Consider the following 24486-nt stretch of genomic DNA (forward strand, 5'->3'; position numbering starts at 1 on the left):
GGGAGCCGGGTAGAGAGGCAGAGTGGCGTATAAGAGGGGGAGGAGCCAAGGTGGTGTATTGGAGGGTGGCTCCCATACACTCCTCTGACTCCTCCCCCCTCCCATACACCGCTCTGCCTCTCTACCCGGCACCGTTACTGACAGGAACTTTCCCTGCAGCTTCATAGAAGCCACAGTGTAAGTGAAGGGCAGTAACGGAGTCTGTCTGTGCGATGCTGACCCTCACCGGCTATCAGAGAGGATGATTCTCTGTTAGCCGGTGGGGGTTTGCATCGCACAGACAGACTCCGTTACTCACCTTCACTTACACTGAGGCTTCTATGAAGCTGCAGGGAAAGTTCCTGTCAGTAACGGTGCCGGGTAGAGAGGCAGAGTGACGTATGGGAGGGGGGAGGAGGCAGATGGGAGGAAGAGAGAGACGGAAGTGAGAGACGGAAGTGAGAGACCGGCCGACAGTGAGGGGAATCCAGGTCCCCTGCAGCGTAGCGGGGGATCTGGATTCCGGTGTTATAATCCGATCTCTGTTTGAGGTCGGATTATATAAGGAGAGGGGTTTTTCAGAGCATTTGCTCTGAAAAAACCTCTTTTTGTAATCGATAAAAATCGATCCGATTAATCGATGATGAAATTCGTTGCCAACGATTTTCATAATCGATTATTATCGATTTTATCGATTAGTTGTTTCAGCCCTAATGTTAACCATATAATAGAAGGGAACATTTTTATTAAACAGTTTTCTCTTGTGCAATGGAGTATGTTGTATACATGCTCACATGCAAAGTTCTATATAGGCTGCACTACACAACGTTTGAGAGATCATATTTACCAACACAAGTCAGCTACCTGGAATAGAGAATCTAGTCTGGGTACAGATAGTTAAAGGTTAAACACAATGGCAGTGCATTATAATGGGACAGGGGTCCCCTTCTTCCTTTAGATTTGTAGGACAAGAAGTAATTCCTCTGTTTAACAGAGGTGGATATAGAAAGACAATTATTAGAGAGGCTTTCTGGATCCTAGAGCTTAATCCATTACATACAGCAGGAATAAAACCGGTCCATGTTGTTTTAATATATAACAGGCCAGGCAGGTATTTTAATTAGATGATTGAGTCTATCCCCTTAAATATTACAGGTGTTTTCATATAGAACACTTACCTTGATACTAGCATAGGAAACGCTGAAGCCGTTTGAGATTATTGGAGTGCTATGGCCAGGTTTGCTTTTACATGAACTTTTAAAATGTATACAATACGCGTAGGACTGGATCTTGGATAGGAATCGTTTCGCCAATACTGGGCTGGAGCAGCAGCTTTCTCCTGATATATAAGATTGACCTCCCTCCTGCATCTGTCTAAACACTTGTGGCCGGCTGACTTAAGTTCAAATCCGCTACTATACTATACACACAGGGCGTGGACGTGCTAAGGTGTTTAGGATTGGAGTTTCTCCTCTCTAGAACCCCAGATTCCAACAAGGTAAATCGGACCTTATTTTTAAGAGACTAGAGGCTGAAGGGCTTGTTGATGACTTCCTTTACCCAGACACGACTCGTGTACTCACCAGGGAACGCTTCTTAGAGAAGTTCCCTTTTCATACATCCACTGCATTATCTGCAACTTCACAGTTTTTATTGTCAGACACCTAGGGATCATGACAATCCCCTTGATAAAATGACACTCCGTAATTCAACGGGCCCTCTCACGATGTCTTTTCTTTATGGACAAATTACGTTATCATATGGGGCCCTCTTAGACAGGGGCTTACCCGCTTGGAAGATCTCCCAGATATAGAGCTGGACACACTGGTCGAAGCTACAGTTTTAAATTCAAAACTTTTGGTGTCCCGTTCATATAGTGAGATGTTTTTTAAAATTTTATCTCAAGTATATATGACTCCGAAGCTTTATGCAGCTGCAGGGTCGGGGGATAGTTCTAAATGTTTTAAATAAAAAGTGCAAGACGCGAATCTTTTTCATGGTCTCTGTGCTTGTCCATGTATTGGAGAGAAATTCATCAATATATACTCATGGTGTTGGGTGTTAAATTTCACTTAACAGTGGAGTGGGCTCTTTTTGGTATTCTGCCTCCTCCACGCATTAGATCCTTCACAGCCAGAGAGAAAACACTTTTAATAACAATATCAGCAGTCATTCTGGCCCAATGGAAACCGTCCAGCCCACCACTTCTTGAGACGGCCATAAATCGGTTGAATTTCATCTTTTATATGGACTGGTTAGAAGCAGCAATACACAGGGAAGTGAAGGCTAAGTTCTTCTTCCAAAAGTGGTCCACATTAATAGCTGTTATGGATGATTCCATTAAGATGTCCCTCTACACCACATTTCATTCGACTGGCTGGTTTTGACTCAAGGCTCTGTGAGGGTCTTATGCGTAAAAAGGGTTCCAACTAGAGCCCTGCGCTGGACTACTTTTTTAATCCCGCTCCCGCCCGCTCCCGCAATGTGGGTGTGCCGCTCCCGCCACATTTGTGGCCAATCCCGCCTCCTTACCTGATTTCCCGCGCAGTCCCGCGCGGCTGCCCTCGAGTTGTTCCCTCACGGCGTCTCTTCTCTTGCTCCGCCCAGGAAGGCGGAGTCACAGGAAGTGACGTCACATCACGTGACTCCGTTTTGTTCCTGGGCGGAGCAAGCTAGGAGACACCGTAAGGGAGCAGCAAGAAGGCAGCCTTGCGGGACTGCGCGGGATTACCGGGACCCGCAGGTACAGTGCCTGACCGCCCGCTCCCGCCCGCAGCCCCAGCAAGACCGCCCGCGGGACCCGCCTCCCAGTGCAGTCCTCTAGTTCCAACCTACTCGTGCTGAGGTCAGGAAAGGGTCGTGTGGGGGTGTGACAGGGCTGGGGTCCAGCAAGCTCACCTATTTATTCATTAATGTATTTCATTTTTTTTCCTTTTCCTCCCCCCTGGAGCGACTTTTTCAGCCTCGCTCTCCCCCAATTTGTTGATACGATAGTTTATGTTGAGGTGCTTTTGCAATTGTGACTTGTGCGCCTTATATGATACTGATACATGTATATTGTATTTACACGCCGTCATGGGTACTCTATATGTGTCATATCCTCTTTGAATAAAAGTTATAAGAAAAAAAATGCATACAAAAAGTCTTTAAGGTTTTACCCTTTTTGCATGAGCGGCTGTTTATTTTAGTTTTTTGTAAGATTGATTATTATTTGGGAAAGGGGTTTCTAGAGGCTTTCTGATATTATCTGCATACGGATCCAGTCACATGTAGGAAAACGCTGTTTGTGAATCTTCCAAATACTGCACGAATCTATGGTAAGCTATGTAACAGTTTCTCTATATGCTCCCTAATGGACAGAATAATTAAATACTCCGAACAGTCGATGCTTGTTTCGGAGAGGTGGTCTTATTCCTTATACAGTTTACTGAATGTATTGGTGAAGGGTAGACTTTCAAATATAATTGAGCAACCAGTATGTTTATTCTTTGTGTTGGGCTTTAGAATAGGACAGCTGAAAGCACTGTGCAGGGGTACGTTGATTTCTGCGCTTCTGCAAAGGTATCAAGTAGGTGAAGGCTAGCCCTAAGTTTTTAAATGTATTATACAAATTGTATTTAATCACACACACAACCTAAGAAAAACATGAGAGTCACTGCTTCATTTCACTATAAACAGAGATGGAAATCCTAAAATCTCCAACTGTTGTTGTTTTTACAGCAATTAAGAAATTTCAGGGAGGGGGGTGGTTGGGCTGCTTTACTGAGAATATTATTGCTTGCTGAAAGGTCTTGGTTTCCTTAGTACTGTGGATTTACCATTTGATAGTCTAAGCAAGTGGAAACCATAAGCTCTTTGTGATGGAATATTAATATGGAAATCAAAGTCATTTTCTATATAAAGCCTCTATGTAGCCGATGGGGTCCGATACATAAATACCAGCCTACCAAACTACTTAACTTTGCTTCTCTGAACTAGTCAGGCTTGCCAGTTGGTCAACGGCAGGAGGAGTGTGCCAAGTGGCTGGCTGGAAGTACAACAACAGTTTGCTTGAGTATGAGAGTGAGCATTAACCCTCCCCTGGCTATAGCACAGGCTTACACAACTTTATTGGAGCTGCGCTTTCATGTATATTGTGAGCCGGTGACCCCAACTACAGAAACAGTTACTTTGTGCATTCCAGTACAACATTATGCCCATCCTACAGACTCCCCATCACACTCATGAAGTAGCAGCTAACATTCTGTCATTGCAAATAACACGCTGTGTTGGGTGCACTGTTGCAAAGATTTATATAGAAGGAGGGTGGTGTCACTAGCAGGGTGGGCTCAATAGATACCACTAGCTTGCCAACCAGTTGGAGACCCTTGTTGTTGGTGTCGCAGGATACTTTCCTCTATTGTTGATATCCAGTGTCTTATTTTGGATTTCCCACTGACCAAGCTTTTTGTTCACACCAATCCTGCTACCAAAAAAAAGGGATGTATTTTCAATAAGCACCAAGACAAAAAAAATACACAGAGACTATAACAAGGTTTCATTAAAAAACAAACTTATGACCATGAATGATTTTAGAAAGGGAAATGAACGTTGATGACAATTCTGGAATTGAGTTTTCACATGAAATTGCTAAAACGCATATTCATAAAAATATTCTAGTTTCTGTAAGCTTCAGCATCCAGATACCAAAGATACAGAGCATCCACAGTCTAGGCTCGATCTATACATAACTGATCATGGTGGCACCAACAGTTCCATGGAATTAAACTGCTCCAAAATAGCCTCAAAGTGACTTCTTCCTTTGAAGGATGTTATTTTACAGTCTTGCTAAGGTTGGAAAATCCAACACCAACACAGGTCAGAAGTACTTTCTCTGCTCCTTTACGCTCTTCAAATGCTTTGCTTTCAATCTTAAACATGATCTGGAAAAAACTCCTCAAATGGCGCAAAAACTCAATCCTGCCAAACAAAAAACAGAACAGTTAAATTACGCAGCCCAAGCAAAATGGCACTCTTTTTCTCACCCTGAGAGAGATACTCACAATGTACCCATTTCAGAATTCTGGCTTCTGTAACACACACTATATATATATATAACATATATGCAAAATCTGCAATTACTTCAGTGGTTATGCGTGAAAGCATTAAGCAATTAATTCAGACTATGACAAAACGCAAAAAAATGCTGCGTTGTTGTATTTGTATTTAGGGAATGCGTAGACTTACTCAATGTGCCCTGCGACCACTGACAATACAGTGGCTAACAGCAAATATGTATACATCCCAAATGTTTTCTAAAACAAGCATTTGTTAATCATGTAAAAAAAAAGAAAAAAAAAAAAGAAATATATATATATATATATATCCCCCTAAATCCACAATGCATCTTTAAAGTTACTGATTAAACCAGGAAGCCCTCTCTATGAATAACTGTCCAACATGTTGTATGTTTTATCACTTTGGAAGACTTATTATAATTATTGATTATAAGATCACATTTTCATGTAGTATATAAATTATATATATATTTCTAAGGCTGAGTACTAGCGATGTATAGATATGTTACACACGTCATTGGTCTAATGCACCCACATTTTTATCATAATCAAGGAACAAGCGATCACAAATTATCAGATAAATGGATCTGACGCATCCATTGAACTCGCTCACTGCCTTTTCCAACGAGCTGGAGAAAGATTGGTAAATGATACCATATGGTGTCAACCTCTTGATGGCACCACCATTCTTCAGTTATCACAGTACTGTACCTTTTACATACACAGCACCGGTACCATGATAACCGAAAAAGGGCAGTTCAGAATCCATTCAGAGCTTCTGTTCCAAGGCACAAACTACCTCAGAGACCAACCATATGAGCACGACAACAAGATCTGCAGTGTTAAAAAAACAAAACAAAACAAAAAAAAAAACACAAATCAATGATAATAAAAATGATATCACTTACGTATATGAAGACAAAGGTCCAAGTAGAACTTTAGAAACATCCTGCTGCCCAAGGGTCATGAGGAGTAGGGCCAAGCTCTGATTCGTTGAATCCACACAACCTCCCTATGATCACAGATACATGATTGAGTAAACGTTGCCAAAGGTACATTATTATTATTATTGTTGTTGTTGTTGTTGTTGTAGTATATAGCGCTACAAATTCCATAGCGCTGTAACATGGGATATGCCATCCCTACCTCATAACACGCACAAACACGGCTTGTAAGACAATAGCACAGACACATCATAGTAGTATACATGGAGGAACATGTCACAGAAGGACTAACATTTAAATATAACTTTCTGCTCCATATATTTGATCTAGTGTTCCCCCATCTATGCGCCTTTTGTCTCCCCTGGTGAGAATTAAAAGGTCTGTCATGAAAAGAAATTCCATTTTGTTATTTCCTACACGTGCATTATGTTAGCCTGTATGTCCCCAACTTTAAAACCAACTGCCCCTGCTCCCCATTTCCTTTGATAGGAACACATATCCCAATCTGAGCACAGATATTAATCTACACAGAATTCCTGGCCTCCTTGCCATCCTCAAAGACCAGAGACACACAAACCTGTTCTGATGGATGATTCAATGTCAAACCATGGTTTTCACACAGGATTAATTTTAATGAGCATTAGATTGCAAGCTCTTCAAAACAGACATCTTCACCAGTTGGCAAAGCTACTGCAGTCGCAATCATTAAGCAGAAGTGATCCAATTCTAATTCTGTTTTACCAAAATAAAAAATCCTTACCTTGGTTTTACCAAATCACCATTTCCATGCTGGAAAAGATAAAGCGTACCACCTCCAGCCCTGTCCCACAGTTAAAAACCCTCACTGTGTCACCTCTCTGTTAGTACCCTATCGCTTTCTGGGCAAACTGCCGTAATGGTATTTATTAACTGAAACCAAATACATGCAGAGGTGACACCACGCAGACAAAAACAAAAAAACAAAACTTCAACTGAGTTTTTCCAAGGATGCCTTAGGAAATCCCATCTAGCGTTTTAAGTGTTAATGCACATTATTATTCCTTATTCGGTGAAAATGGAAACATTGGCACTTTTACTGCTGAGCCTGATGAACAGTCGGCATAGCAGTGAGCTTGCCAATACTGGCCCCCAGTCCCAGTCCTAACTCGAGACTTTGGACAGCTGAGCTTTGTGCAATAACTAAGCAGTTAAGCACACTACACCCACAGAGATTGAAATAATTCAAGGAGGATTACCTTAACGAGTACACTCGAGCAGCACTCATACTTCCAACCAGATTTCACCGGCACTTGAAGGAATACAATACATTGGTATATCATCTCTGACCATAGCCAGTGAAACATTCGATTCTAGTAATCCTAATCTTTTATAAGGCTACATTTAGTTACCATTTCACGAGCACAAAAATCCACAAAAGCAGAAAATTAACCCAATCGAAATCAAAATTTGTACAAAGTGGTGAATGAGATTATATATTTAGCTATATCTTAATTTCTAATATGAAAAACACGGTGCACTGAATAAGTAAGTCATTTTCAGACAAACTAGTAATTATGTAAAGAAGCGATGAAACTGTGGCACAGCATCAGTTACAGAACCTCTGCCAGGGACCTACAGGTCATTTACTTAGGTTGGCCAGAGACTTACCAATAAACTGCATTTGTTTTCCCGTAATCCCCTTTCATTACCGCCATCCAACAGGTAATGCTGAAGATCTTTCGGCGTTATGGAAACGCCAAACACATCTGTTGTCTCAAAGCCTAACATACGCTTCTAATGTTTTGCTAAAACAGAAAGTCCCACTTTACCTTTTTGTTTTGTTAAAAATCATGTGATATAACATATTACCGCCAGGTTTCAAAATTTTTCTCAACACACTGGAATGATAAAGCCAGAAAAAAAAAACAATTTTTTTTTCTTCTTTAATGCTGGCAAACGTATCTACAGGCCATGTTCTGGAACAAGAATCGGGGCCGGTGTCCAAGCACAGTCAGTACAAAGAAGATTGTGCAACACAGATATATTCGGAGCCTGATCTAGACACTCCTCTGCCTCTGTGCGAAACTGAGGAGCAACACTAAAACTGCTTCTAAACCCACCGATCCTGCTAAACAAATGTAACGTGTACTAGTTATACACAAGCAACATTCAGTTTAGGTTTCCAACCTGTAACACAACACTGCCCACATATCAATAACATAACGATCCCTATCTGACAGCTAAACACGTGAAAGATCGATTGCTGCTGCTTTCCATCTCCCGGCGTCATGGGGAGGCCAAGAGAACGACAGTTAAAGGAACTGTCACGTCCCCTTTAATCACTCCATAAGGTGTCTGCGTAATGGGAGCGGCAGTGCTGCTTGGATCCATCCAAGGACCAGAGGTGCTCCCCACCAGACATTTACTTTAATTGTGTTTAGTAGTTACCAATCACAAGAGGTCTATATATTTGACTATGTAAAACGTCATGGGAAATCTCTGGGGACTGGCCGTCTAGATCACCAACTTCTACAATGGAAGCACGCAATTAACGATGTCTGTGTAAAACGGTAAGAGCCTTACTCTATAGATTTCTTCCAGGAGAAGTTTTGCACATTCCTTTCCCAGATCTTCAGGAAGCACAGTGCTACCCTGGCCCTGGGGCTTGGATGAGACTTCAGCACTCAGAAAACAGCCTTCATTGGTTTCTGCCACAAGAGACAGACCAAACCCCGGAGATCTGAAGGTTAAAAAAAATAAATAAAAAAAAAAAGACAATTATTTTTTAATCCAGACATGCACATCCGGTGCAAGTGCTATAAATGATTACCCCTCGTCTAAAGGTACTGCTCAATCAGAAAAGATCAAAGTGATGTCTGCATTTGGTAAGCTTAATGCCTCCTTGATTTATATAGTTTCCAGCTGCAGAAGTGGATGCCCTGAGATGGGTTTAGTGACCAAGGATGCAGGATTTTTTTTATTGTGAACTTTTAAATGTTTGTTTTTAACATGTTTGGTACAAAACAAATAAAGAAAGTGTGAGTTCTCGGGCAAAAAAAAAAAAAAAAAGATGGATGAAATGCTATAATCTATAGGGATTATTCACTAAATGGTGATCTGATGGGCAAGCTGCACTTACATGAAAACATTTATTTCTCTACATTTATCCATTCTAAGATTATATCATTCCAAAAAGCCTTGGATTTTTTCTTTACTGTATGCGTCAGTTCCCACAACGTGAGGCAGTCCTGTGCTCCGGGAAACACCACATTATCCATAACGACTGCACGGTTCGTTATTTGCCATCGGTTGCTATAGATTTTTAGGCTGCTATTTTCATGAAGAGGTGTTAACTATTCATGGGGACTTGCTAGACTGAGACCTTCATAATGTATAGGTAATGCAATTTATGGATTGTGTCCCTACAGCAACTCATCACATGCCTTGCCGGAGCACTTTGTGGCTGAACACGCGCTTCTCTTTTAGTCTTTCGGTCACACAGCACAGTCACAGTATACAGTGTAACTAAATATAAATATTGACACTGCTGATACCTTGTGCTTTGTGTTTGTCAAGTATTCTAATTGTGAAGGTGTCTCTTTTTAAAGGGACTATTTTACTGCAGGGAAGCCTCAGGGAGCCAAAACTACCATATAAATAGCTCGCCCGATCTCATACTATTTGCTTACAATGGCGTGGAAGGGTGCTTCCTTTGAATCCAAATGCATAAGAATTCACAAGAATGACCTCGACATATTCGCTCTCCTTTAGCATCCCCGGGTATTGACATTAGAAAAGATGCACTTGGCAGGAGATGTGGTTCTCACTACAAGCTAGATCCAATTCTGGCTGGCACAAGATTCACATGGGCTCCAACACGTACATACCACACAGAAAGCTCTTTGATTTCAGGGCTTCAATCAAAGCCCACGCCAAGACGTTTAGGCAGAAGAACAGACGCTGGAAAAATTTAACGCGTATTCTTTATATTTGAGACTGTATAGAACATTAGACTCCAGCACTTCAAAGTTTGTTTTTGGCCAGCAGGTGGTACTACATCTCCCTTCGATGGGCTGGCAATGCTAATCCATCAATTTAAGACGTATTCTATTAAATCGATTCTGTGATGCAATCAGAGGATATAACATGTTGGTCATTTAAAGAATCCCCCGTTTTTTGTAGAATACTTACTTCCCTGAATTTGCCCCCTTTAAATGATCTGTGTAGATATAAATGTCTGGGAGAAATCGATTCAAGACGCTTCTTGCAGACTCCACTATTCTATTACCAATTTGTGGAGAAACTCGGACCGAGTACCTGCGAGGTTTGAGTCAAGGAACAGCTTCATATCACCATAATACAGGATAAGATTCTAACATATAACGGCAAAGGGTAAATAAATTGGATCACACAAAAATGGATATTGCCATATTGGCCCCACACATTGAGTAGACAACATGAAGATCTTGGACTATGTTTCGGACAGTTTTATTCAAAGGTACCAGGGCTTTTTGTGGACGCCTTGTGAAAAGGAACTGGACGGTTTCACATGAATACCAATCAGAAACCAGACACTTCTTAATCTTATCGAGGTCTTACGCAGAATACATGTTTTTATCTAGCAGCATTACAAGACACTGTATCAAAGATTTCCTGCAGGGAATACGTGATCGTCATGACTTTTTGTATTCTAGCCTACAAAAGGTTTACTGATCACTCCTATATTTACTTGAAGACTAGTGGAGTTTACTTAGTCTGCAATGTAGTTCTTGGGCTAGGATATAAATCATATCAGATGACAAAGCGTGTTTACGGATTTCTGCCATCCTGGCAAGGGTTAGACTGCATGAACCTAGCCAGAAGGAGTGGCAAGGGACCGACTAGAAAACAGTGACATGTCTTTTTCTTTTTTTTTTTTTTATTATTATCATCAAGAACCTAAGTCTTTTTTCACTAAACAGCAAGAGAAAAAAAAAACAAAAAAAAACTCAATGGTTGCTTCAGGACAGTGTGTGAACTCTCAGCACTGCCAAGTAAATTAACAGTGTATTTATAACTGTTCCTTAAAAGGAACACTCCAGTGCCCAATACACTTTAAGTAGTTTAAAAAATATATATTGTTAATATGTAAATAATTTTAAAAAAGCACAATTACCTTGGGAAAACACTACAGGACACCATTGTACAATATCGCCCCAGTTTTCAAAGCAGCCCATCATTGGCAGGACAGCGCTCCTATTGAAATCAATAGGAGTATTTTCTGTAAATGTACAGGGGTCTCGTTAGATCCATTGGAACCCCTGTGCAAGCCAGCACTAGAAGGGGAAAGAGCAAGCAAAAGGATACGCTATACCTCGGATGCGCTTTATTTTTCCAGGATCAGTCAGATGAACAGGCCTTAGAACTTTTTTGACTGGACAAAAAAACAAGACCTCGCCTCCTCCACCTGGAGGCATACCTCTCTTAACTACCTGGAAGATAAAAAGGGCTTAGTGATATTTCACTGGCACTTGCTGGAAAGAACACATGTACACACATTAAAATACTGCAAGACTGCTGGGTCTTACCTTCAATTCAAAGTGTTCACCATCAACACCAAACTTTTTCAGTAGAGGAATGGCTGTCGCTTTTAATGTATCCACCTAGAAAAAGAAATAAAGCACAATAGAAAGTATTTTTACCCTTTCTGAAAATAGATAATGCTTTTAAGATTAGTGTAACTATTTTATAAACGTAGGCCAAATAAGTATTTTGGGGACAGCAAATTGAGATTACCCCACCCCTTAGTGTTAGTTTAGGCTTACTTTCAATATAATTTAATTATAGTAGTTTCATTTTGATGGGAAATCATGCTTAATTGTAAGCATCTTATTTGCGATTTATGTTTCAAGAAAACCCAGATACTCACTGAAGGGTCCACTTGATCATTTGTGACTCCACGTAGTGTTATTCTTAATGGGTTCTTCATAAAAGGAGCAAGAGAGAGCAGACTCTCCAAGTAGTACCCAATGGAGCGTTGGATGTTACAGTCATGTTCGAGCGTCCCACCATAGAGGAGGCCAGGCTGGTAGTACAAGGATGTGCCTAAGGAACACACGGATGTACAAAAAAAACCAGGATTGGCAACCCATCTTTTTCCTTTAATGCTCCCAAAGCAAAAACACTCATTCCTTTTGTGTACACTTACCACTATGCAATAGATAAACTATGCAACACCCCCAGGGCATGACAGTTATAGCAGAATTACGTGAGGCATAAACCAATGCAAATAATCTAAGGCAAACTTTCAACAACTGTATATATATAAATATTTATTTTGCACATGAGCAAGACTGTAAAAGGAACAGTAATTGTTTCAAACTGGGATTAATAAGCATTTCATAACCAAAGCATAGCTACAAGCCAACAAAGGTGTTAATAGGAATAGACAACAAAAAAAAACACAAGAAAGCAATACAATTCTTATATATTTTATATCCATTGTAAAAAAAAAAAAAAAAAAAAAAAAAAAAAGGAAAAAAAGTATCAAATTTCTCACCAGCAAGTATTTGTGATTAAGGGAATGAGTGCGAGTATATGAATGAGTGAATGAATGTGTGTGTGATAGCATGGCATAGGGAGGCTGTAATCACACTCCTATCATGCCCAGGTTCCAGCATGTATTGGCTGCCTGGGCATGATAGTAGTGTGATTGCTGTTAGCAATTATATATATATAAATATTGTTATTGAAATTTTTCTGTCCAATTTTGGTGTGTTAGCAATTATATATAAAAGTGGGTTATCAGCAATCACACTCCTATCATGCTAGGTCAGCCAGTACATGCTGGAATTTGAGTATGCCTTGGCATGATGGGAGTGTGATTGCTATCATATGTTGATATATATATATATATATATATAAATATTGTTATGGATTTATTTTTCTTCAATTTTGCATGTTACTTATTTTTTAATAAAAAAAGTTCTCATCCCTAAAAAACAAAAAAAAAATAAAAAAAGAAAAAGGTATTAACTTTGACTAAAGACTCCAACAGCTTATGAAGACGTAGAAGACTAGATTATACGGAACCCTAGGCGTAGTGTACTGTGAATTGCATATGTGCCAGATTAAAAATAACTGTTCCCTTCTCGATTATACAAACAAGTGCTAAATTTAGCCATTTCATTTTGAAAATCCCTTGATATTTGTTTTCTGGGTGCATCACCAAAGCCTATAACCATTGAGTGTCAGTCTGGCAATCTTTGTAAAATCCAGAATACATCCCTGCTTGTCAGATGCGCATATGCAGCCTGGTCCAAAACAGACTTATATGAAACAGGGTCTAACAAAACCCTGATTTCCATTTGTGCATGCGATTAGCTGCATGTGCAAATGCATTCTCCGGAATACTCCATGCATTTGCAACAGGGACCACATGTAAATTTAAAGTAAAATTTGAGCTATCGTATGTTTTAAAGTGCATATGATTGCGGTAATTTTCCTTTAAAGTGCTGATTGTTGTGGATTGGGTCAGGCAGCCATTGTAAGGGTGGGGGGAGAAAACTTCAGGACAGAAAAATTAATAACATAACGCTGGCTTTGCCACAGGTTGCTTCCAACCTTCATGATGTGATCTTCAACTATTGCCAAAACAATTGCACTGATTGACAAACAAAAAGCACATTAAAACGAAACGCTGTTGGTGCCAATTTATCTATAAGAATCAGAAGGTAGAATCCCTTAACAAATTATAGATGAATAACAGGCAAAAAGACAATGGGTAAAACTAGCGCCATATTTATAAAGATCAACTCCGGAGCAAAGGTTAGAAAAAAGCATTATACTGTCACATTATCCAACAAAATGTCCCTACATGCAGTGATTTGATGGGCTCTAGATATCATTTGCTTATTGACACTACAGACCTTCGACCACGCAGAGCAAAGAGATGTACCTGGCAATCAGTAGGACATTCCACTGTAAGGCAGAATTTGACTTACAGTATCTCACAAAAGTACCGTATTTGCTCGATTATAAGACGACCCCCCAAAATCTGAATATTAACTTAGGGAAAAAAAGAAGAAGCCTGAATATAAGACGACCCTAAAGGAAAAAAGTTTTACCAGTAAATGTTAATTCATGTAAGCTATTTTTTTTAATAAAAGCTATGATTGAGAAAAATATTTCCTTTTTATTTCCTTGTATTTTCCAACCTGTCCCCCAGTTACGCACATCTGCCCCCAGGCTTGCCACACCAATATGGCACTGTGGCCCATGATATGCCTTTTAACCCTCTATATGACACTGTGCCCCATGGTATGCCTTTTGACCCCCTATGTGCCACTCTGCCTCCAGAAATGCCTTATACCCCTATATCCCATTCTGGCATTTAGGGGGTTAAAATGCATATTATGGGGCAGAGTGGCATATAGGGAGGTATAAGGCATTCCAGGAGGCATTAAGGGAGTTAAAAGGCATTGTATAGAGCACTCTGCCTCCAGAAATGCCTTATACCCCTATATGCCACTCTGGCATTTAGGGGGTTAAAAGGCATATTACCTTCCTCGGCTGTCAGAGATCAGAGTTCCCCGCACCGGTGCGGGGAACTCTGATCTCTGACAATCGGGGAAGGTCTGCGCGACGGACGCAGACAACCCCCGCTGCTAACCACACTTGCTTCCGGCTGCAGCGGACGTTGTCTACGCGGATCGCGTAGACGTCAACCCGCTGCCCCGGCAATACAGCAGGAAGCACCGGTAAGTGTGTGTGGGGGGGGGGTGTTAAATGGGGGGGGGGAGACAGGAGGATCCAGGTCCCCTGCAGCGGTGCGGGGGATCTGGATCTTAGTCTCATAATCAGACCTCTATTTGAGGTCTGATTAGAAGACGACCCCGATTAGAAGACGAGGGGTATTTTTCAGAGCATTTGCTCTAAAAAAAACCTCGTCTTATAATCGAGCAAATACGGTAAGTACACCCCTGACATTTTTGTAAATATTATATCTTTTCATGTGAGAACATCTGCTACAACGTAACGTAGTGAGTGTACAGCCTATATAACAGTATAAATTTGCTGTCCCCTCAAAATAATGCAACACACAGCCATTAATGTCTAAACTTTGGCAACAAAAGCGAGTATAGCGCTAAGTGGAAATGTCCAAATTGGGCCCAATTAGGCATTTCCCCTCCCTGGTGTCATGTGACTTGTTAGTGTTACAAGGTCTCAGGTGTGAATGGGGAGCAGGAGTGTTACATTTGGTGTTATCACTCTCACATTCTGGTCACTGGAAGTTCAACATGGCACCTCATGGTCGACAAAAAGTTGAGTGCACGTGACGCTGTCTTTGGGAAATAGATGTACGACTGCTGCTATCACTGATGCAGAGGTTGAAGGGGTGGGGGGGGGTCAGCCTGTCAGTGCTCAGACCATACGCCGGACACTGCAACAAATTGGTCTGCATGGCCGTCGTCCCAGAAGGAAGTCTCTACTAAAGATGGTGCACAAGGAAGCCCGCAGACGGTTTGCTGAAGACAAGCAGACTCAGGACATGGATTACTGGAACCATGTCCTGTGGCCTGATGAGACCAAGAAACTTGTTTGGTTCAGATAGCGTCAAGCATGTGTGTGGCGGCAACCAGGAGTACAAAGACAAGTATGTCTAGCCTATAGTCAAGCATGGTTGTGGGAGTGTCATGGTCTGGGTCTGCATGAGTGCTGCTGGCACTGGGGAGCTACAGTTCATTGAGGGAACCATGAATGCCAACATGTACTGGGACATACTGAAGCAGATCATGATCCCCTCCCTTCGGAGACTGGGCCGCAGAGCAGTATTCCAACATGATAACGACCCCAAACACACCTCCAAGATGACCACTGCCTTGTTAAAGAAGCCAAGGGTAAAGATGATGGACTGGCCAAGCCTATCTCCAGACCTAAACCCTATTGAGCATCTGCGGGGCATCCTCAAACGGAAGATGGGAGAGCGCAAGGTCTCTAACATCCACAAAAAATATTGTGGTGGCCACACAAAATATCGACACTTTGGGCCCAATTTGGACATTTCAACTATACATGAGAACAGGTAGGCCATTTGAAGAAACCAACAAAAGATCTCCTCTAACCCTCCTCCATGGATTGGCGGGGAGAGAGATCACAATCGCCCAATCAGATTGGCACCTTAGCACCAATTGCAAATGAAAAAGTTAAGTAACTGGTATTTGTGCATCTTTCATAAAGGTCTTCGTGTAACATAGTTTGAATGACGCGTCAAATCTCTAGCGGCATTTAATGTACTCACCTCCAGCACTGGAATACTTTCCTGCCAACCAGTGGCAAGAATTATGGACTACTGTGGAGGGCAGCCGCTGCTGCCACGCAGCCTCTTCTGGCAGGTAAGTGCTTTACTTTTATTTATCTTTATTCATTTTTTGGAAAAATGCACATTATAAAGTGCTCACAGAGTAGGTTAACATACACTCTTGTTTAGAGAGAATGTCCCTTAAAACAAAAAAAAAACTAGGAGATCTTACAGAAGCTGAACTACATGCTCATTTACAGGTGGTGTTCCAATTAGGCAAATATAACTGCACTCCTAGCACTCAATCATATTCTTTCCTCTGAAGTTTTTTTTTTTTTTAAAAAAAGACCTTTAAAAGCTTTTAGCATCAGTTTATATATCAACAACCTATCAGAACCTGCTCAGATGACAGTTCTTGGCAAAAAATACAAATGATAAATAATTGTAAGCATTATTTCTATTGAAGGTTCATGCATTTGAGAGGCGAGTGTCCCCTCTAAATGAGCACTTTCCCCATTTACCAATGCATTGAGGGATTCTGCCCTCTTTCCCTGTATCCAGCTTCTCAGTTTGCAGATGTGTTTGTGAAATATGTGCTTTACTCTCTGCCACCTCGCAAGAGAATTTCAGCGGGTCAAGACCCTTCCAATACAACTTCCACCGGAGTGAAAGTCAGATCTCTGAGAGGGTGGTGCATGGCAGCCATGGAGCTACAGCTTCACCCAGCAAATGAATGATTTAATATGCAAAACACTTGATTGTTACAATAATGTACCAGACTGGCATAACATACTGCAGCAATCAGGGAGGAAAGTAGCCAAGACTTCTATCTGTCATACGGCTAATCTACGTGACTCTAAACGGGAAAGAACTCCTACTGCACGAAAACACAAAGAAAGGAGGAAAGGCACGAATTCCAAGCCAAATCTGCAAACGGCTCCGTAACAAGCACCAAGGCATCAGAATCCTGGGTGTGGTTGATAGTTCCTGCACGAGCCTTTTGGAAGAACATAGTGGGGTGGGACTAATAGTGGAACGCAAGCAAATGCTGGAAGGCCAGATCAGGCCTGCAGATTAAGAAAACTTTAAAGTAAACAATGTATCATTACACCTGCAAAGACTGGACTTTTAAAAAAAAAATCACTTACCAGTTTCATTGATTTCTATCTTTGTCCCATTGGTGATTTTGTCCATCAGTCTGATAAAGCTTGCTTCGAAGTCTGTAATGATGTGACAAGTCGAATAAATATTATCAGCAAAGGGCACGCTATCAATATTTTATTAAAATACCCCGAGGTGCCATAAAAAACACAGCTATGGACATTCACAAGCTATTTATGGCAGGTGCAAATGAAGAATTATTCAGCGCAGGCTTCAAATGTTTGTTCCAGCATGATCATAAAACACTACAGAAGGTATATCCAAGAGACACTGTTTCATCCAGAGCTAATTTATTAAAGTTATTCTTTATGGATCTTCAAAAAAAAAAACATCCACAGCACTACATGAAACAAGTGTATACATTGTTATCTTACTGTGAAATATAGTGATATTTTATAAATGATGATGATACAATTCCAAGGGTATAGAACAACTATTATTTTATATAGCGCCATAAGATTCCACAGTGCTGTACAAAGGGTAGAAAGGACATAATTAGTATATAACATAACAAGATGACATACAGATGGCATATATCCCCTTTTCATCATGGAAAGTGTAGAAATTAAATATAAAACTGGTGTTTCAAATTATTACACGTTGGCGATTACTGACGATTGCTAAATCGCCATCTTAAAGATAACACCTAGAGGGTAACAAACGTTGCTTGAACTGTCTAAATAAACATTCCTCTGTGTATTTTAAATTCGTGTGTGCCTTATTTACACAGAAGCCATTAATGTCGCACTAAAATATTGACTGTCAAAATTTGGGACCAGTCGACGGTTCCTAAAATCAGAGCACTTCACGGCATCCTGTGTCCAACACGTCAAAAGCAGAACGTTAATTAAACCCCTTGCGATGAACACCCCTCCTCATCTGCACGATGAACTTCTACGGAATGAGAAGCATGATAGCCAACAGCCGATTAAAAATAACCAAATGCACATGAAGGGACAAACACTGCAATCTCGCCAGCTGCCAACTGGTGCGGCTTGTGACGGCTCATGTTTTTCCTTTTTTTCCCCCCCGAAAAAGGTAACAAATCAAATGTCAACATATATTATTTTCCTGTAACTCAATGCACGGATCAAAATCCATTGTACTGCGCTACAGAATATGATGGCGCTATATTAAAACTACAAATAACAATAATGGCAGATACATTGTGGAGGGAGCCCACACATTTACATTTAATAGCACACAGTAAGTCATGCAAATAAAAACCTGCAGCATAAGAGCAATTTGTTTGGAATGCGTATCTACTGCAATTACTTTAACACAAGCAACAGGCAGATTAAAGGGGTGTGCCGTATCTGCCGTAGTAGATTATGTTAATCAAGACCGATCAGTATATGAGGTATAATAGCACGACACCAAATACCGTGTACGGGCTCGGTGAGCAAGCAGCACCCCCCATAAACGACTGCCATTATATACGAATCCACATTACCCCTAATCCCAGGGCTTTCGTCTTTCACTCGGATCTTCTGGATTTTTACCGGCCTCCCGCTAAGGGTGGACAAAACGATCCTCTGCCTGAAGAAGTTACAGCCCTCGAAGGTGAGGCAGTGCCCGTGGCTTGCCATGCCTCTGCCGCTCGGAAAAAGCCTCTTCTTGGACCCAGATCAACAGCAGCTGCCAGAGAGCAACACACAAGCAGCACACGTGGTTTGGAACGGGAAGTCGGATGGAACATTCAGCCTGCAGGTTCGGAGGTCATGCGAAAAGGGAGGAGTGGAAACGAAGAGGAAAGGCGTGCTTGTTTTTTTTTGCTCTCAATCTTTATTGACAACATTACTTAACTACCAAAACATACAACAGGTTTACCACGGTGGGATTTAGTTTAGTTTTTCTTTTCAGTTAATTAGGGCCTCGTCGAAAAAGTTGCATTTCAAAGAAAACCAAATACTTTAAATATAGGTTTTATACAAGTGAAGTACGGTAACCATAATTGTTGCTAGCCCACTTAACAGATTATTTAGCCATCGGTTGAGTAGGGTGTAAGTTTTTAGGGGGCAATTTCTGGGAGCTTCCCAAGAAACCCACCTAAGCTTAAAAACTGAAGGATGTTTAAGGAGTTTTTTTGCCGTTTTGCTTTGATAATGAAAATCACTGCCAGACATTGTTTTTTCCATTACAAGTAGGGTTTTATTTTGAAAACTCACACAACATTAGTTATGGTGGGGTACAGGTGATGGAAAACCCCTCCACTTAACATGAAGACAAGCCAGAAGAGATGCTGTTCCCATAGAAATCTTGTAGCGCAGCCACAACTGCAAGGGATTCTGGGTAGGTGTGTGCACATTAGCTTAACAATGTAACAATGATCACTTTTTAGACCCCATGTAGCTGACGAGTCCCATTAAGGATGAAACATCCATGAGCAGTGATCTGGGTTCTGCAACTCTGTCCCGGGCTTTGTTTAAAGGCTGTCTAGTACAGCAGACATTTGAAGGCCGTCTCCATCTCTTACATTTAAGAGTTTGGGAGTAGAGAGGATTTTTTTTCTATTGTATTTCTAGTGGTAGAGGTAACGGTTTATTTGGGCATGTGTTTATAGTTTTTAATTATTTTTTACATTTTTCTTTTTTATTATATATTTGTTGCCCTGTTCTCAGTGCAATATGAATATAATTATAAAGAGCCTTGGGGGATCAGAGAGATGAGATGCCACATGTTTTGCAGGAAATATGGTGCATTTAGAGACATTAAAGGGACAGTTTAGTGCAGCCTCACCAACAAAGAATGTGTATTAAAGCACCTTGTAAGATCTTTAACCTCTTAGCGACCAATGACATGCCAGGCACGTCACGGAAAAACTGTCAGTCAACGGCCAATGATGTGTCTAGCACATCATGGCATTAAACAAGCTTAGGAAATTATCTAAGATCACTTTCTTTGCTTAAACAGTGTCGCTGAAATCCCCTGATTGTGAGGCATTTTTCAACACCAAAAACCCACCCCAGAACACACTGTGACCGCTCTACCGTCACTGCAATAGATTTTTTGCTTTCTTACAAGAGGGTATTTCCGGATTTTCCTGAGAACTAGAGTACTGAGCATTGGGTACTGCATTCAAGCATGCAAGTCAATGGAGCCCGGCTTTCTAATTACAATGTAATAAGTAAAATTTAAAAATAAAATGGAAAAAAGTTACATTTTGTTTTTTTTTAAAAAAAATTGGTAACATTTAAAACCAATTACGCAGTGATATTACCATAAGGAGAACCATCCAGTTCCAACAAAATGTAAACAAGTCCCCCAAAAGTTTATTTTTAAAAGCAAATCCTAAAAGTCGCGCTGTATCTTCCCAAAAATCCCCATGGGATGTCTAGTTTTAAAAACACGTATGGTCTGAATTGGCCCAAATAGGGCATAGGCGCAGACTGACCAGATGTCAAAAAGAAGAGGAAAAACCACATCACGCAAATATGACCTTTTACCCCCAAACAACCAGACAAACCCATACATAGGTGGCATCATAGGAGATGTTGCTGAACCCCATGGTGTTGTTTGACAGTGACATATACCAAGGGCTGTAAATTCATACCTAAAGTACAATGTGTGTTAAAAAAAAAACCACAAAAAATGACAAATTTTGACAAAGGCTGGTGGTAGAATAGGCGCATGTAAATGTAAATTGTGAGTTAAAATACCATAATTTGAAATGCCCTGGGGTGGGTCTAGTTTAAAAAAATGATTTGTGGTAAGTTGAATTAGCCAGCTTCAAAAATGTCCCAAACAGCACATGGGGCCAGAAGGACCAGATGTCAAAATTCCAAATTGAAAACCTGCATTGCGCATGTCCCAAATGTGGCCTTTTAGCAACCAAATGACCTAACAAACCCATGCATAGGTGGTATCACTGTACTCAGGAAATGTTGCTGAACACATATTGTGGTGTTGTTTTGAAGTGGCATATACCAGGACCTGTAAATTTATACTTGAATTACAATTTGTGTGGAAAAAAGCCACAAAATAAATTACTACCACAAAGTTTGACAAAGGATGGCAGCAGAATTAGTGCATGGAATTGGTTAAAATACCAACATTTGAAATACCTTGGGGTGTCTAGCAGGGGCGTACCTAGAGTATTTGGCACCTGGGGCGGATCCTGTATGTGGCACCCCCCCACACACACACACTTTAAAACTGCATAGCTTCTATTGTTATATATTGGCGCAGACATTGAAAGTGGTACAGCATTACTGTTATCATTATATACTGAGGCAGACATTGACGGTGGTACAGCATAACACCTATCACTATAAACTGAGGCAGACATTGACAGTGGTACAGGATAACACCTACCACTATATACTGAGGCAGACATTGACTGTATTACAGCATCTTACCTATCACTATATACTGAGGCAGACTTTGACGGGGTACAGCATAACACCTATCACTATATACTGAGGCAGACATTGACGGTGGTACAGCGTAATCCCTATCACTATACACTGAGCCAGACATTGACAATAGTGCAGCATAACCCCTATCACTATATACTAAGCCAAACATTGATGTGGTGTAGGCCTACCACTTCAGTATCTAGCTTAGTAAGTAGGGATGCACCGAAATTAGAATTTTGGACCGAAACCGAAAATTCAGCATTTACTTGGCCGAAAATGACCCCCACGCCATAAAAAAAGTTTTAAAGTTTAAAGTAAGTAACACACCAAAGTGGGACAAAAAAATCAATTATATATATATATATATATATATATATAAATATATATATAATTGTAAACCGCAATCACACTCCTATCATGCCCAGGCATACCCAGATTCCAGCATGTACTGGCTGACTTGACATGATAGGAGTGTGATTGCTAACAGCAATCATGCCCAGGTTGCTGTTAGCAATCATATATCTATATATTAATATTGTTATTATTATTGCACTGGAGGCATACCGTGTTTCCCCGATAGTAAGACACCCCCGATAGTAAGACGTATCGGGGGTTTCAGAGGGGTCGGCTAATATAAGCCGTACCCCGAAAGTAAGACATATGTCTTACTTTCGGGGAAACACGGGGGATTTGCCGGGTCCGCCACTCTAAGGGGCCGGGAAGTCCCCACCAAGGCCGGCCTTACGTGTCTGCGGCCGCACAGGATTTAAATTAAAACATCGGGGTTTTTTTTTAACTTTATTTAACATCCTCCATGTTAAATAAAGTTTTTTTAACTTTATTTAACATGGAGGATGTTAAATAAAGTTGAAAAAAAACCCCGATGTTTTTATTTAAACCCTGTGCGGCCGCAGACCCCTAAGGCCGGCCCCTTAGAGCAGGGCCGACCTTTGGGGTGTGCGACCGCACAGGGCGCCACACTCCAGGGGGTGCCAACCTGCGGCACCCGGCACCCCTCCAGAGACGGACAGTAATGTCCGCCGCTGGAGGAGCAGGCTCGCAAGGGAGCGGTATCGGAGGTCTTTAACAGACCTCCGGCTCCCTTGAGTGATTTTAAGCCGGGTTCAACCCGGCTTAAAATCACTCAAGGGAGCCGGAGGTCTGTTAATGACCTCCGATACCGCTCCCTTGTGATCTGCGCGGCAACAGCTGTTGTGCGCCGGGGTTTCTTGTCAGATCCCGGCGCACAACACTGAAGCCGCGCCCACCGCTGTCCGTGCCCTCTGAACCAGGAAGAAGACAGAACTGAAGAAGAGGAGCGAAGAGGAGGAAAAGAAGCTGAAATAAGAAAGGAAAGGTAGGAAAGAATTAAGTGAGAGTGGATTGGTGTATATGTGTGTGTGGATTGGTGTATGTGTGTGTGGATTGGTGTATGTGTGTGGATTGGTGTATGTGTGTGTGGATTGGTGTATATGTGTGTGGATTGGTATATGTGTGTGGATTAGTGTATATGTGTGTGGATTTGTGTATACGTGTGTGGATTTGTGTATATGTGTGTGGATTGGTAGGTGTGTTGATTGGTAAGTGTGTTGATTGGTAAGTGTGTGAGAGTGATGGGTGTTATGCTGTACCATTTCCAATGTCTTTTTCATGATCTAATTATGCTCTAAAAGTACATCATAACTCCCATCACTCTCAATTTTTTCCCAATATAAGACATACCCCGAAAGTAAGACATAGTGGGGCTTTTAGGGATAAAAAGAAAGTAAGACACTGTCTTACTTTCGGGGAAACACGGTAGAATCAGACATACAAATCCCGTATTTGCAGATATACAATAATAATAATGTATGGAAACATAGCATTGCAGGTATAGATCAACTGGAAATCACATAAAAACTCAGCAATAAAGGTATAGATAAACCTCCCTAAATTACAGGCATAGATGATAGGTTGCACAACCCAAAGTCAGCCCTGGCGTCCACACTGCCCACATAGAACCTGACCAGCACCCAAATTACACACAAAGGACGTGCCACCTTTGTCCCCAAACAGCCCCGCATGAGTCAACTTTTTCCTCAAATAGCCCAGCGTACGATATCTTTTGTCCCATAAACACGCTACCTGTGCCATCTTTGTCCCATAAGCACCCTGCTTGTGCCATCTTTGATACACACAAACACTTTTACAGTCACTCACTAATTCACACTTTCACACTATCTACCTTCCCCCCTTTCTACCCCTTCTTACTATCTACCCCCTCTCCCTTGCTTCTCACTATCTACCCCCTTCTCCCTCCCCACTATGTACCCCCATCCCTCTCTTCTCACTATGTACCCCCTGTCCCTCCCTTCTCACTATGTACCCCCCTGTCCCTCCCTGCTATCTACCCCCTCTCACTATCTACCCCCTCTCCCTCCCTTCTCACTACCTACCCCACTCTCCCTCGCTTCTCACAATCTACCCCCCCTCCAGGGTTTTGGTCTTCCTGCTCTGCTGCGATGACATGCCGGCACCGCAACGGAGTTAGAGGCCTTGCGAAGGAGACTGAGGGGCGCTGAACGGTTGCTAGGCGCCCCTCTCTCTCCTCCGCGTAAAAAAGAAATGTGATGAGGCTGCCCGGGACCGGGCAATACGGGAAATGTGGCCACCCTAGGTGGCACCCCCCTGATGAGCGGCACCCGGGGCGAACCGCCCCCCTCGCCCCCCGCTAGGTACGCTACTGGTGT

At 41.6% G+C, this 24486-nt stretch overlaps 1 protein-coding gene across 1 annotated transcript; it reads right to left on the minus strand.

Annotated features, from left to right (window-relative positions):
• Positions 1-4488: 4488 nt before the first annotated feature.
• Positions 4489-19115, minus strand: RCL1 (RNA terminal phosphate cyclase like 1). The gene is made up of 9 exons (XM_053466084.1): positions 18853-19115; positions 17387-17458; positions 11868-12043; positions 11527-11601; positions 11306-11430; positions 10151-10276; positions 8543-8699; positions 5945-6048; positions 4489-4938 (listed from the first exon to the last, which is right to left on the minus strand). The coding sequence occupies exons 1-9, from the start codon at positions 18986-18988 to the stop codon at positions 4791-4793; spliced, it is 1119 nt and encodes a 372-aa protein (XP_053322059.1). The 5' UTR covers positions 18989-19115; the 3' UTR covers positions 4489-4790.
• Positions 19116-24486: the final 5371 nt, after the last annotated feature.

This window comes from Spea bombifrons, chromosome 1, assembly GCF_027358695.1.
Source record: "Spea bombifrons isolate aSpeBom1 chromosome 1, aSpeBom1.2.pri, whole genome shotgun sequence".
Taxonomy (NCBI): domain Eukaryota; kingdom Metazoa; phylum Chordata; class Amphibia; order Anura; family Pelobatidae; genus Spea; species Spea bombifrons.